The sequence below is a fragment of the Ammospiza caudacuta genome, chromosome 23, assembly GCF_027887145.1.
Source record: "Ammospiza caudacuta isolate bAmmCau1 chromosome 23, bAmmCau1.pri, whole genome shotgun sequence".
Lineage (NCBI taxonomy): Eukaryota > Metazoa > Chordata > Aves > Passeriformes > Passerellidae > Ammospiza > Ammospiza caudacuta.
In genome coordinates, this window is record NC_080615.1 from 5538323 (window position 1) to 5552458 (window position 14136).

Consider the following 14136-nt stretch of genomic DNA (forward strand, 5'->3'; position numbering starts at 1 on the left):
TGGGCACAACCCCATGGTTGGCAGCACTGGGAGAGCCTCACAAGTGTCTCCCAGTGTCCTGGTTTGAAAAGGAAGTGAGGTTTTGGGAGCTGTGGTCAAACCAATGGGTGCTCAGATTTGAATATGGGCACCTGGTGCGATCACTGAGGACATGGATACACCTCTGAGAACACAGGGGGTTAAAAGAAGGGAAAAACAGGCAGGGAAAAACACCAGGAAAGGGAGAAAATCATAAGAAAAGCAGCAGGAGAGCCCTTCCAAAGCCAATCGGAGCCCTGGGATTGGCAGCAGTGGGAGAGCCTCATCAGGGAGGGAAAAACACCAGGAAAGGGAGAAAATCATGAGAATGGCTTTGGAAGGGCTGCTCCTGCTGCCTATGGAGCAGAACCCCAGGGTTGGCAGCAGTGGGAGAGCCTCACCAGGCAGGGAACAACACAAGGAAAGGGGGAAATTCATGAGAAAGGCAGCAGAAGAGCCCTTCTAAAGCCAATGTGAGCCCAAGGGTTGGCAGCAGTGGGAGAGCCTCACCAGGCAGGGAACAACAGTGGGACAATCTCACCAGTGTCTCCCAGGCAGGGAAAAACACCAGGAAAGGGAGAAATTCATGAGAAAAGCAGCAGAAAAGCCTTTCCAAGGCCAATGTGAGCACAGCCCCGGGGTTGGCAGCAGTGGGAGAGCCTCACCAGGCATGGAAAAACACCAGGAAAGGGAGAAATTCAAGACAAAGGCAGCAGGAACGACCCTTCCAAAGCCAATGTGGGCACAGCCCACAGTGGGAGAGCCTCACCAGGCAGGAAACAACACCAGGAAAGGAGAAATTGATGACAATGGCAGCAGAGGAGCCTCACCAGGGTCTCCCAGCGGAAGATGTTGCTGTAGAAGCAGATCCAGTTCTCGGAGAGGTAGAGGCGGCCCTGCAGGAGAATGTCCCTCTGGAGGGCACATGAATAATCTGGGGGAGGACAGCACGTGGTCAGAGAGGAGCAGAAAACCACAAGATGCCACTGATACCTTAAGATTTTTGTCTTTGTGTTTTTCAGATCATGAGCTGCATCAGTGCATGAGTCTAAACCCCATATAAATTCCATATAAACTCCATATAAACTCCATATAAACTCTTCACATTTTGGTCAGAAAAAATAATTCCTCTGGGCATGAAATTCAAGGACACCCAACAGCCTCAGGCCCCAAAAAGCACAAATAAAAGCGAACTGGGGAGGAGAGAAAACTGGGGGAATATGATCTCATTACATGAAGCTCTAATTGGACAATTAACCCCTGATATGCAAATAGACCAAACTTGTAATTGTGTGAAAAACTCATGACCATACCTGAAGGCCCTTCATTAAATATAACCACTTCATTGATGTATTTAATATGTTTATGGATATATTCATATATTAACATATAAATATATATATGTTATATATAAAAATGGATATATATTTTATAAAATATAATTATTATATATTATATATTATATATTATATATTATATATTATATATTATATATTATATATTATATATAAATTATATATTCATGTTTTCATATATAATATCCATGTTTATATATAATATATGAATACATATTATATATTATATTTCGTTTATTTATATAATCCATGTAGACATGGAAATGAAATTCCAGGATTGCTCTGTCTCCTTTTTGGACATCAACCCCTGGATGAATTTAAGAATGAAAACCTATATCATGAAATATATGATAATATATATTAACAAATCGAAATATATAATATATAAAAATATATATTCATGTTTTCATATATAATATCCATGTTTATTTATATATTATATATTATATAGTATATAGTATATAGTATATAGTATATAGTATATAGTATATAGTATATAGTATATAGTATATAGCATTTATTTAATCCATATAGACATGGAAATAAAGTTACAGGACTGCTCTGTCTCCTTTTTGGACATCAACCCCAGGTGTTTGTGGATGAATTTAAGAATGAAAACCTGGCTGGGTTTGTGCTGTTCCCCTCCCCAGAGCCCCCTGGGGCTGCCCTTACCCACAATGAGGCGCTCGGAGTTTATTGGAATAATTTTTAATTGGAATAAAGTTCCAGGACTCTGTCACCTTTTTGGACATCAACCCCAGGTGTTTGTGGATGAATTTAAGAATGAAAACCTGGCTGGGTTTGTGCTGTTCCCCTCCCCAGAGCCCCCTGGGGCTGCCCTTACCCACAATGAGGCGCTCGGAGTTTATTGGAATAATTTTTAATTGGAATAAAGTTCCAGGACTCTGTCACCTTTTTGGACATCAACCCCAGGTGTTTGTGGATGAATTTAAGAATGAAAACCTGGCTGGGTTTGTGCTGTTCCCCTCCCCAGAGCCCCCTGGGGCTGCCCTTACCCACGATGAGGCGCTCGGAGTTTATTGGAATAATTTTTAATTGGAATAAAGTTCCAGGACTCTGTCACCTTTTTGGACATCAACCCCAGGTGTTTGTGGATGAATTTAAGAATGAAAACCTGGCTGGGTTTGTGCTGTTCCCCTCCCCAGAGCCCCCTGGGGCTGCCCTTACCCACAATGAGGCGCTCGGAGTTTATTGGAATAATTTTTAATTGGAATAAAGTTCCAGGACTCTGTCACCTTTTTGGACATCAACCCCAGGTGTTTGTGGATGAATTTAAGAATGAAAACCTGGCTGGGTTTGTGCTGTTCCCCTCCCCAGAGCCCCCTGGGGCTGCCCTTACCCACGATGAGGCGCTCGCTGTCCGGGAGCTGCTTGAAGAGTTTCCTGAAATCCTCATTGCGCTGCTTGTACGTGGGGCTCAGCACCTGCGGGGAAAAAGGGGCTGTGAGGACAAGGGGCAGCTGGGACATGGGCTGGGGACAACAGGGACACCTCAGGGACAGCAGGAGAAGGGGGGCAGAGGCACCGAGGAGCTCCCATCACAGCCCAGAGATGGGAGGGTTCGGGCTTTATGCAGGGAGGGAGAGGAAGAGGAGAACGTGGCTTGGGAGAGCAATCCGGGCTGGAAAGGGAAAAATCCTGGAAAGGCTGCAGCCCTGCCTGGAGAGGAATTCTGTGTGCCTGCAGAGTTCTCTGTGCCTGTACAGGAGTTCTCTGTGCCTGCAGAGTTCTCTGTCCCTGCACAGAGTTCCCTGTCCCTGCATGCTGCCCAAGGTAGGGCGTGTGCTCTGCTTGCAGCACTCACCTGCCAAACACCAGCAATGGGGCAGCTACCCCAGGAAAATGGGGATTTGCCCCAGAAAATGGGGGATTCAGAACATAAAATGAGGAATTCAGCACAGAAAATAGGTGATTTACCCCCAAAAATGAGGGATTCCGCACAGAAAATGGGGGATTAACTCCAGAAAACAGGGCATTCACCGCAGAAAACAGGATTCAGCACAGAAAATAGATTTACCCCAGAAAATGGCTGATTTAGCATGGAAAATTGAGGATTTACCCCAGAAAAGGCGTGATTCAACCCAGAAAATGGGGGTTTCACCCTAGAAAATGAGGGTTTGCCTCAGAAAATGGGTTATTCAGCCCTGCCAGGTTATTCAGAGGAGCTTGAGCAAGCACTGGCACCAAGAGCTCAGGATTCTCCATTCCCACCCCTCTCCCCACCAAACACAGCCACGTGCTGGGATAGTGAGAACACTTCACTCCAAAAGGGCTCTCCCAAATATCCCAGGCACTGAACCCTGCCCTGCCCCTGTTCTGTGTCCTGGCCTCAGGGAGGGCTCAGGGACCACAGGGCTGGAGGGACATCAGGGTTTATGGTGTGACAGCCCACAGCTCCTCCACCCTGTGCCAGCTGCTCCCCACAGCCACAACCCCTTCAAATCCACATCTCCAGAGGATCTGCAATGCTCCTTTTCCCACAAATGCAGAGAAGGAGACACATTTTCCTTCTTTATCCAACAATCCAGAGGCACTGATCTACCAGGGCAGAAATGTGGGAGTGTTCCAGCACTGAAGGGCCCCAAAATTCTGAGATTAGAGAAGGCAATTTCTGCTTAAGAATGGTGGTGGAGCCACAGGGGTGGGAGGAATACAGAGTTTATTTAGAATCAGCCTCACAGATCTGCCGAAAGCTGTCAGATTGCAGCAGATTTGATGTTGGTTGTCAAATCACAGACAACCCCTCGCCCCCAAAAGTGTTCCCTGTTCCTCACAGCAGCTCAAAACTAGAAACAGAATATTCCAACAGGAGCAGAGGGCCCAGAGGAAGGGATCTCACTCTGAGCAAAACCTGCCAGCCAGCTGATGACAGAAACATCAATTGTACTTCCCAAACTCCCAGCCTGAACATCTGGAAAATATCTTGGTGTGAGATGGGCTCCAGCAAGAACCCAAGGCCAAGATTTCCAGGAACAAGCAGAGAGGATGGGGATGGAGTGGGGAAAGGGGATTGAAATCCCTGCAGGGCTGAGCTTGGGGCTCAGCAGGAGCTCAAACCTGTCCTGGCAGAGGCTCTGCTCTGCCAGAGCACAGCCAGCTCAGTTCAGACACTCACAGCTGGGATTCCATCAGGTCCAGGGCTGGCATTTCCTCCAGAGAAGTCCACAAGTCCCTCCAGGTCCCACCAGGGCAGCTCTTGGTCCAGGCAAAGATCCCAGAGGGAGCCACACTCCAGCAGGGAATCCATCAGCTCCTTCCCCCAGCCCTGCTCAGCTGCCCAGCTCCACTGCAACTCTGCTCGTCCTGCTCCCTCTGCTCCTTCTTTATGTCCAAAGCACAGAGAGGTGCAGCCTGGCAGGAGTCCAGGCGGGTTTAGGTGCCTTTCTCTGCTCTCCTGCCCACATCCAGCTTGTCCAAAGCCCAGAGAGGTGCAGCCTGAGGAGTCCAAGTGGGTTTAGGCGCCTTCCCCTGCTCTCCTGCCCACATCCAGCTCTTCCAAACACAGAGAGGTGCAGCCTGGCAGGAGTTTAGGTCAATTTAGGTGCCTTTCTCTGCTCTCCTGCCCACATCCAAAGCTCAGAAATGCAGCCTGGCAGCAGTTCAGGTCAGTTTAAGTGCCTTCCCTTGCTCTCCTGCCCACATCCAGCTCATCCAAAGCCCAGAGGAGCAGTCTGGCAGGAGTTCAGGTGGGTTTAGGTGCCTTCCCCTGCTCTCCTGCTCACATCCAGGTAATCCAAAGCCCTGACGTGCAGCCTGGCAGGAGTCCAGGTGGGTTTAGGTGCCTTCCCTTGCTCTCCTGCCCACATCCAGCTTGTCCGAAGCCCAGAAGTGCAGCCTGGAAGGAGTTCAGGTGGGTTTAGGTGGGTTTAGGTGCCTTCACCGGCTCTCCTGCTCATATCCAGGTAATCCAAAGCACAGAGAGGTGCAGCCTGACAGGAGTCCAGGTAGGTTTAGGTGCCTTCCCCTGCTCTCGTGCCCACATCCAAAGCCCAGAAGTGCAGCTTGGTAGGAGTCCAGGTGGGTTTAGGTGCCTTCCCCTGCTCTCCTGCCCACATCCAGCTCATCCCAGGTGGCCCCTGATGATCCCAGCCAGGATCTCCCCTCCAGAGCACTTTTCCCAAAGAGGCTCATGGGGGTGATTGTGCTGCTGGGCACTCTCTGTGCTCTCCTGCTGCAGCCTCAGCAGTTTCTCGCTGTGGGCATCCCCTGCAGGAGCCCTGGCAGGTGTGAGCAGGGCAGCACAAGCCCCCAAATGTCCAGCGGTGCCAGACCCGACCCCACACAGCTCCGGCCCCGACTCACGCGGCTCCAACAGCTCCAGCTCAGCTCTCCCCTCTGTGGCAGCAGAAAAAGCAGCAATTCTGCTTCCTCAGCGCCTCAGGCTCTGCTCTTAAAGGCAGCCTCAGTCTCTGTGCTTCTCATGGAAGGGGCGGGCAGGGAAGATCCCAAAATGCCTCCCCATGGCTGCAGTGAGTGGAGCTGGGAACGCCGGCGGCCAATGCCCGGCAGTAACCCGGCCCTGCCTCCCAGCAGATGTTTCCTGTCATGGAAAGTTGCTGGACAGAGTGTGCTGGAGGCTGAGGGGAGCCTGGGACGTGGGCTGCTGTCCCACTCCCTGCACATGGGCCCCTGTCCCTCTCCCTGCAGGCCTCAGTGCCCTCCCAAACACAGGGGGGCTCCTGAGATCTGCCCACACTGGCTGGGACAGCAAATATCCCTGATATTCTCAGATTTAGAAAAAGAAATAAACTCTGTATTCCTGAAAAAGACAATTGGCTGTGGAAGCGTTTGGAACACAAACCCTGTGAGGAACAACTGAGGGAGAAAAGGAGACTCAGGAGACGCAGCCTTGTTGAGCCTGCAGACACCCCTGGGTGATGGGGGCTGTCCACAGGGCTGAGATGGATGGATGGGGGGCACCTGAGCTGCTCTGCACGTGTGAGGAGCAATATTTGTGTTTCCTGGGCCCCACTGAGCTCAGTGGTGAGGGCACACCTGGAGTGCTGTGCCCAGCTCTGGGCCCTCAGCCTGGGCAGGACCTTGGGACACTGAGCACATCCAGAGGGGCTGGGAACACAAACCCTGAGAGGAACCCCTGAGGGAGCTGGGGGTGCTCAGCCTGGAGAAAAGGAGACTCAGGGGTGTCCCCATCACTCTCACAGCTCCTGAAAGGTGCCTGTGCTCAGCTGGGGCTGGGCTCTGTCTGCAGCAGCACTGACACAGCCAGAGCACACAGCCTCCAGCTGTGCCAAGGGAAATACAGGTTGGATAGCAGGGAAAAGTTCTTTACAGAAAGGTGATAAAGTTCTGGAATGTTCTGCCTGGGGAGGTGGCGGAGTCCCCATCCCTGGGTGTGTTTAACAAAGCCTGGATGTGGCACTGGGTGCCAGGGTTTGGGTGAGGGGTTGGGGCTGGGTTGGACTCCATGATCTTTAGGGTCTCCTCCAACCTGGTGATTCTGTGATTTTTCTGAATTCTGTAGTTCTGTGGTTCTGTGTCTGTTCACTGCTCAGGTCAGTTACAGGAAGAAGAAAAATATTCAGGCATGTGATAGATAAAAATAAAGGATGTAGCTGGGAGGAAGCAGCCATGGGAGGCCCACAGAGGCAGAATCTGAGGGGCTGCACCACTCCTGGGTGCATCTCTGAACCCACTCTTCTCCCCAAAAATGGGACTTTCTAGGATTCATTAATAAGTCAGGTCAGTTTGGAAATGAAGGGCTGAGTGAAGTCCCTGCAGGCCCAAAAAAGCCCCATTCTGTAGCCAGTGAATGACAAAGAATTTGCAGCCACCTGCACTGCTTTACTGGATGCTTTACTGAGTTTCATTTGGCTGGAAACTCCAAAAGGAACTGAATAAAATAAAATAAAAATCCACCCCCAGCCCTCTGTCTGTGCAGAGATGTGCCAGCAGTGATGGGAAGAGCTGAGCTGGAGCTGGAGGCAGCAAACATTAAAACATTAACTGCACTGCAAACACAGAGATGGGACAGGATGGCACTGCCCAGGTGAGGGAACTGCTCCCTGAGGAATGGGGACACAAGGGTCACTCCCTGTGGTGACATCTCCCTGTGGTGACATCTCCTCATTCCACACAAACAAATCCTCCATGGAAACTTCCAGCAAACACTGCTGGGGAAAGGGACAGGGCAGAGAACACAAAACCTGAGGAATGTTGAGTCTTGGACAGCACAGAAAATAGAGAGATGGCACAAGGGACAGAAAACAGGGAGCAGAGGTGGCACAAAAATCAGGGAGTAGAGATGGCACAAGGAACAGAAAATGGAGCAGAAATGGCACAATGAACAGAAAACAGGGAGAGAGATGGCACAAGGGACAGAGGAAAGGGAGCAGAGATGGCACAAGGCACAGAAAAGAGAGAGCAGAGATGGCACAGGAACAGAAATTGGAGCAGAGATGGCACAATGAACAGAAAACAGGGAGAGAGATGGCACAGGGCACAGAAAACGGAGCAGAGGTAGCACGAGGAACAGAGGAGAAGGGGAAGGAAAAGCTCATCCAATTTTCATGACTGATGGGCTTTCTGTAGTTTACATTGCTTCTGGAAAACTGCTGGAATAAACAGAACAGGATCTGGGAGAGTTTAGACCCCAGTGACAGCAGGGCTGGTGTGAAAAACCAGCAAAGAAAGTCCAACAGCATCTCCTCTGAACCCATTCTCAGATTTTCCATCTTTTTCTCCTTTTAAAAGTGATTGAAAAGCAGAGGAAGATGCTTCAAAGTAATCACTGGGATCTGGGCTGGAAAATGGATCTGCGTTCATCATCACAGGAGCTGGCACTAAATGTTTACTGCTAATTTAGTGCCTCTACAAGCCAGCAACTGGTAATCCACACATTGGAAGTGATGGAAAACCTGACAGGATAAAAAGCACCTAAAGGCAGGGAGTTAACACTGCTCCAGAAATAATCTGATGAAATGGTTACTGGGAGTTCAAAGATGATTGTGCTGATTTAAAGAGAAAAGGGGGGGAAATTTGACAGGATTTAAAGCATCTGAAAGGCAGGGAGTTAACACTGCTCCAGAAATAATCTGATGAAATGGTTACCGGGAGAGTTAACCATCATGAAATGGTTACTGGGAATTCAAAGATGATTGTGTTGATTTACAGAGAAAAGGGCTCTTCAACACTCTGCTCACACGTCAGGCCTGGATTTCTGCATTAAACTCCATTCTCATGATTGCTGCTGCTCACCTGCCACCCCTGGAAAGGTTTTCCTGATGTTCTCCCCAAAATGAGGCAGAATTCCCCGTTGCCTTTACAGGAATTTTTTTTTGTTTTACTCTTTCCAGCAGCTGAGTCTCCCCTGTGGCACCCACGAGGTCTCCAAGAACAGACAGAGCCCTCTGAGCCCAGCCAGGGCTGATTCCTTATCAGCCTTGTGATGTCTGGGTACTCTCCAGAAGCTCAAGAGCTGCTCAGAGTTCCCCACAAAGGCCCTTTAGAGCCTCACAATCCACGTCAGATCCTCCCAGCTCCTCCTGCACAGGCTTTCCCTGCATTCCCCTAAAGGAAAACTCTGCCCCCTCCCCTTTGCCTGTCTCCTCACGGGCATTTTGGGGTTATTTTTGAGGCTCTGAGCTCCTGCCAGGCTGAGGGCTGCCTGGCAAATTTGTGTGCTGAATTTATGTGCAGAAAATTTGTTGGCAGAGCTGCAGGATCAGGGCTCCTGTCCCACTCCCTGCAATCCTCAGGGCAGACTTTGCTCCCCCAAACACAGGTGGGAAGGGCTGGGCTCTATTCATCTGCCCACACTGGCTGGGACAGCAAATATTCCTGATATTCCAATATTTAGGAACACCTAAAAGAGACAATTGGTGTCTTTTCATTGCTCAGTTAAAGGAAGAAGAAAAATATTCAGGCAATCCTGAGTGCAGACTTTGCTCTCCCAAACACAGGGGGGAAAGTGTGGGCTCTATTCAGCTGTGGGCTCTATTCAGTGTGGGATCTATTGACCTGCCCACACTGGCTGGGACAGCAAATATTCCTGATATTCTAATATTTAGGAACACCTAAAAGAGTCAATTGGTGTCTTTTCACTGCTCAGTTAAAGGAAGAAGAAAAATATTCAGGCATGTGAGAGATAAAATAAAAGAATTCAGAGCAAGGCAGACCTTGGGATGTAAATGCCAAAGTGAGAACTTCATGGGTTTAAATCTCACCTTTTCCCTGCTGTCAGCTGAGTTTTCTCTAACTTTTCAAGTTCACCTTATTCATTCTCTTTTCCAGAGCATCCTCTGGATTCTCCTGGTGCTGAATTAAAATCAAACCTTGCTGTGGAGCAGCAGAAATGCTGCAGGATATTCAGACACAAACTCCAATTTGGGAACAGGGAGTAGAAGGGTTCACAGCCCAAGTGAGGCAGAATGAGGCAGGAAAACCAAGGCAGAATTGCCAGGCTCAGAATGTCAGGCTCAGTGACACCAAAATGGGGCCCTTTGCCCAAAACCCAGAGAAAATAAGGAGAGAAGGAGAGAGATTTTATCCCTGGCAGCAAAATACCCCCAGTTTGTCTCTCATTTTAATGGCATCTGCTGGATGGCGAGTGGCTTCTCCCAAGTGTGGAGTTACTGACACCCCCCAGACAGAGCAGCTCCTCCTTGGGGTCCCCAGGGAAGCCAAACACAAATTTCCACCTCTCAGAGCCCCTCAGGGGTACAGGGTAAGTGCATCTCTGTTGCAGCAAACAAAACCACAAAGGAAAATTAGCTTTAAGGACTCAGGTCTATTTTATGAATTATTTTTAAAATAATAAATGAATTAACAATAATTCAGCATGCAGACACTACAATGGTTAAACCACAACTGACCAACAGATTTTCCCCCCTAAAAACCACAATATTTCCAAACCAAAATCTCCATGTACACAATTCCTCACTAAAGGCTTGAGAAGCACCTCAGGGATTTTTCCTTTCCCCTGAGCTTCTGCTCTTCCACCACAAGGACAAGAACACAAAGCAACCCCCAAAACTCTTGAGTGCATTTATTCCCAAACAATAAATATTCTCACTCTCACAGAGCACCTGCACCAGTTTTTATGTGTCCTCTGCAAAGCCAAGCAGAGAAAGCACAACCAGAGAGAGGGGCAGCTCTGCCAGACCAACCCATGAGCTCATTTCAGCCCTTTCCTCCCACTTCTCCACAGGGCAGGGATGGCAATCCCAAAAAAAAGCACTGCTGGGATCCACAGAACACACAAGGCAGGAGAAGTTGGTGGCATTTAAGGAAAAAAAACCACAAAAAAATAGAGAAAAAGGAATCCAGGAGAGGGGAAAGGGAAGGTTCCAACTGGCAAAGAGGAATGCAGTGTTCCAGAGACAAAAAGACGAGTTAAAAGCAGCAAAAAAATGAAGAAAACTGGTGGTGCCCTGCAGATCTTTGAGGTCCGTTTGTTCTTTTTGGGATTGTTTTTTGGGTTGGGTTTGCACAGTGCCTGGCACACAGAACGGTGTGGAGGGGTTTGTGTAAAATAAGAGTGGGGCAAAGGAAATTGTGAGATTTCATGAAGATGGAGATTCCACTGGTTCATTGCTAGAGCTGCCCTCAGAAGGGAGAGGAATGGAGGAACCAGAATGGTCCAAATGGCAGAAAAATCCCGCCTGGAAGGAGCTGCCAAACTCCATCAAGGAGATGCATTAGCAAATTTTTAACGGAAATAACACAGCCAAGTAGGACTGACTGACTCCCTGCACTCTGTGCCTCATCCATATTTTCACACTGCTGCTTTTATCTGGCCAGAATGTCTCTGCTAACTAGAAAATGGGTTTGTTTTGTTTTGTTTTGTTTACAAAGGAAAATAACGGGGTGGGGTGGGGAAAACCACAAAAAAACGCAGCCAGTGCTTACTCTCCGGATGTACTGTCTCTCATGCTGAAAATATATGGAGGAAAAACAAGAGAACAGAAAGATAAGATAGAGAGGACATGAAAAACACAAGAGACCCACAGAAGCAGAGCACAGCAAAGCATCATGCAGCAGGGAATGGAGCTCAGCAGCTACAGGCAGAAGCAGTAAGAGCCAAAATCACCTCCAGCCTGGTGACAGAGCCAGGGTTTGGCAGCAGCCAGCTCAGACTGAGGCATCTGCTCACAGCCCTTATCTGCCACTCCTCCACCTCTTCTTGGTTTGTATTTTATCCTTTAAATAAAATCTTATTCTTTTCTTCGCTGCCTCTGGGGTCTCTTCCTGCGATGCTGCTCACACCCAGCAGGATCCTGACTCTGCCTCTCCACCTTGCCCAAATTCAGCCCAAATCCCACATTCTGCTGCCCCCATCCTGCTCTGGAGGCTGCAGGAGGGCAGAAACTGTGGCTGCTGCATTTACCTATGGCTACTTCAGAGAGTACTTCTCCACCAGTTTGGCCCACCTTGCTTGGTTTGTATTTTATTCTTAAAATAAAATCTTTTTATTCTTTTATTCACTGCCTCTGTCCCTCTCTCACATTTGCCTATGGCTACTTCAGAGAGTACTTCTCCACAACTTTGGCCCACCCTGGTTTGTATTCTATTCTTAAAATAAAATCTTATTCTTTTATTCACTGTCTCTGTCCCTCTCTCACATTTGCCTGTGGCTACTTCAGAGGGTCCTTCTCCACAACTTTGGCCCACCCTGGTTTGTATTTTATTCTTAAAATAAAATCTTATTCTTTTCTTCGCTGCCTCTGTCCCTCTCTGCCTCTGGGGTCTCTTCCTGCGATGCTGCTCACACCCAGCAGGATCCTGACTCTGCCTCTCCACCTTGCCCAAATTCAGCCCAAATCCCACATTCTGCTGCCCCCATCCTGCTCTGGAGGCTGCAGGAGGGCAGGAATTGTGGCTGCCCGTGGGTGGCTGCTGCATTTGCCTGTGGTTACTGCAGAGGGTGGGGGCCCCACCGTGCAAAGGTGACACCGGCTTTGTGCCCCTCGTGCTGGCAGAAGGAAAAAACACCAAGGCAGAAGCAAAGGGTGGTTGGTGTTTCTCTGGGGTTGGTAGAAAATAATTCCTCTGTGGCCTCCAGACCACCCTGAGAGAGGCAAAGGGTTTGCAGGGTGGCAGCTGTGATGGTGTTCACAGGGGTCTGAGGATGAGGGAAGAGACGAGGATCTGACTCCATGTTTCAGAAGGCTTGATTTATTATTTTATGATATATATTATATTTAAACTATACTAAAAGAATAGAAGAAAGGATTTCATCAGAAGGCTGGCTAAGAATAGAAAAAGAAGAAATGATAACAAAGGTTTGTGGCTCAGGCTCTCTGTTCGAGCCAGCTGACTGTGATTGGCCATTAATTAGAAACAACCACATGAGACCAATCACAGATGCACCTGTTGCACTCCACAGCAGCAGATAACCATTGTTTACATTTTGTTCCTGAGGCCTGTCAGCTTCTCAGGAGGAAAAATCCTAAGGAAAGGATTTTTTCATAAAATGTGTTTGTGACAGCAGCTCTGTTTGTCACCACGTGTCACCACACCCTGCGCTGGGACACCAGAGCTGCAGGATGTGGGGAGCATCACCAGAGTGACCAAAAGGACAAAGCTTCTGCTCTCTGTCTCTGGCATCCCTTCCCTGCGGATGCCAGCCCTCCTTTGCCAGTGCTGAGCCATTTCCAGCTCCTCCTCCTGGAAATGGTCAGGGTGCCCCAGTGCCACTGCAAAGCCCCTTTGCACCTTCCCCCCTCCCACCCAGAGCCACCCAGGGACAAGAGAAACAGGAGTACTTACATTATACCAACTCTGGCTTTTCTGTAAGGACAAAATAAAAGAGAAGCATTAGTTAGCACAGAGATCTTAGGATCAAAAAGAAAGAGGGACAGAGAAAGCAGGTCCAATCTGGTTTGGATCATTAGTGAAGTGAAAGTGGGATTAAACAGAAGATTTCAATGGGTTTCACAGTGTGGTGTGACACAGTTATCCCCAGTTACAGGAGCAAGGGACAAGTCCAGCAGCAGGAGTCTGGAACAGGAGACAGTTCAGGCCAAGGTGTGCATGTCCACATGCACACACACACAGACATGCTGTCACCTTGTCTGCAACCAGCAGCGCCAGCCAGCAACAGAGGAGCTCATCATCATCATCATCACATCATCACCATCACAACACCATCATCATCATCATCATCACATCATCACCATCATCATTATCATCATCACCATCACCATCACCACACCATCATCATTATCATCATCACATCATCACCATCATCATTATCACCATCACCACATCATCATCATCATCATCATCATCATTATCATCACCACATCACCATCATCATCATCATCATCATCATCATCATTATCATCACCACATCACCATCATCATCATCTCTTTGGGGTTTTCATTCTTCCATTGGCCCGCTGGTCAAACTCACATTGAGCCCTCCAAGCAGTGCCAAGGGCAAGGACACAGCTTTGCCCACAAAAGGCAAATGTCCCAAGGGTATTTTGAATTTTAAAAGGGACACACACACACACACACACAGAGCCAGGAAAAGTGCTGTAGAAAATCGCTAGAGAAGCTAGGCAAGGAAAAAAAAAAGATAGATTTTTTTTTTTTCAGCATTTCAGCCACAGTGTTTTGCATCATCTGCACATGGGATTTTTTTATTTTTTTCCCCCATCCTTATCATGGCGTTTCAGATGGTTGGAGAGGACAGGCCACACAGTCACATTGGAGCACACAAAAGAGCTGGCTCAGCTTGGAAAGCCACGCTTGGCAATTTCCAGCTGGAGGTGAGATT

General features: G+C 48.5%; 1 protein-coding gene across 1 annotated transcript in view; it reads right to left on the minus strand.

Moving 5' to 3' along the window:
• GRAMD1B (GRAM domain containing 1B) overlaps positions 1-14136 on the minus strand; it is a 128069-nt gene that overhangs the window by 22551 nt on the left and 91382 nt on the right. Inside the window, exons 4-6 of the mRNA XM_058818971.1 lie at positions 13122-13142; positions 2734-2818; positions 849-952 (exon numbers count right to left, since the gene is read on the minus strand). Coding sequence (XP_058674954.1) covers positions 849-952; positions 2734-2818; positions 13122-13142 — 210 coding nt within the window. The remainder of the gene's footprint in view (positions 1-848; positions 953-2733; positions 2819-13121; positions 13143-14136) is intronic.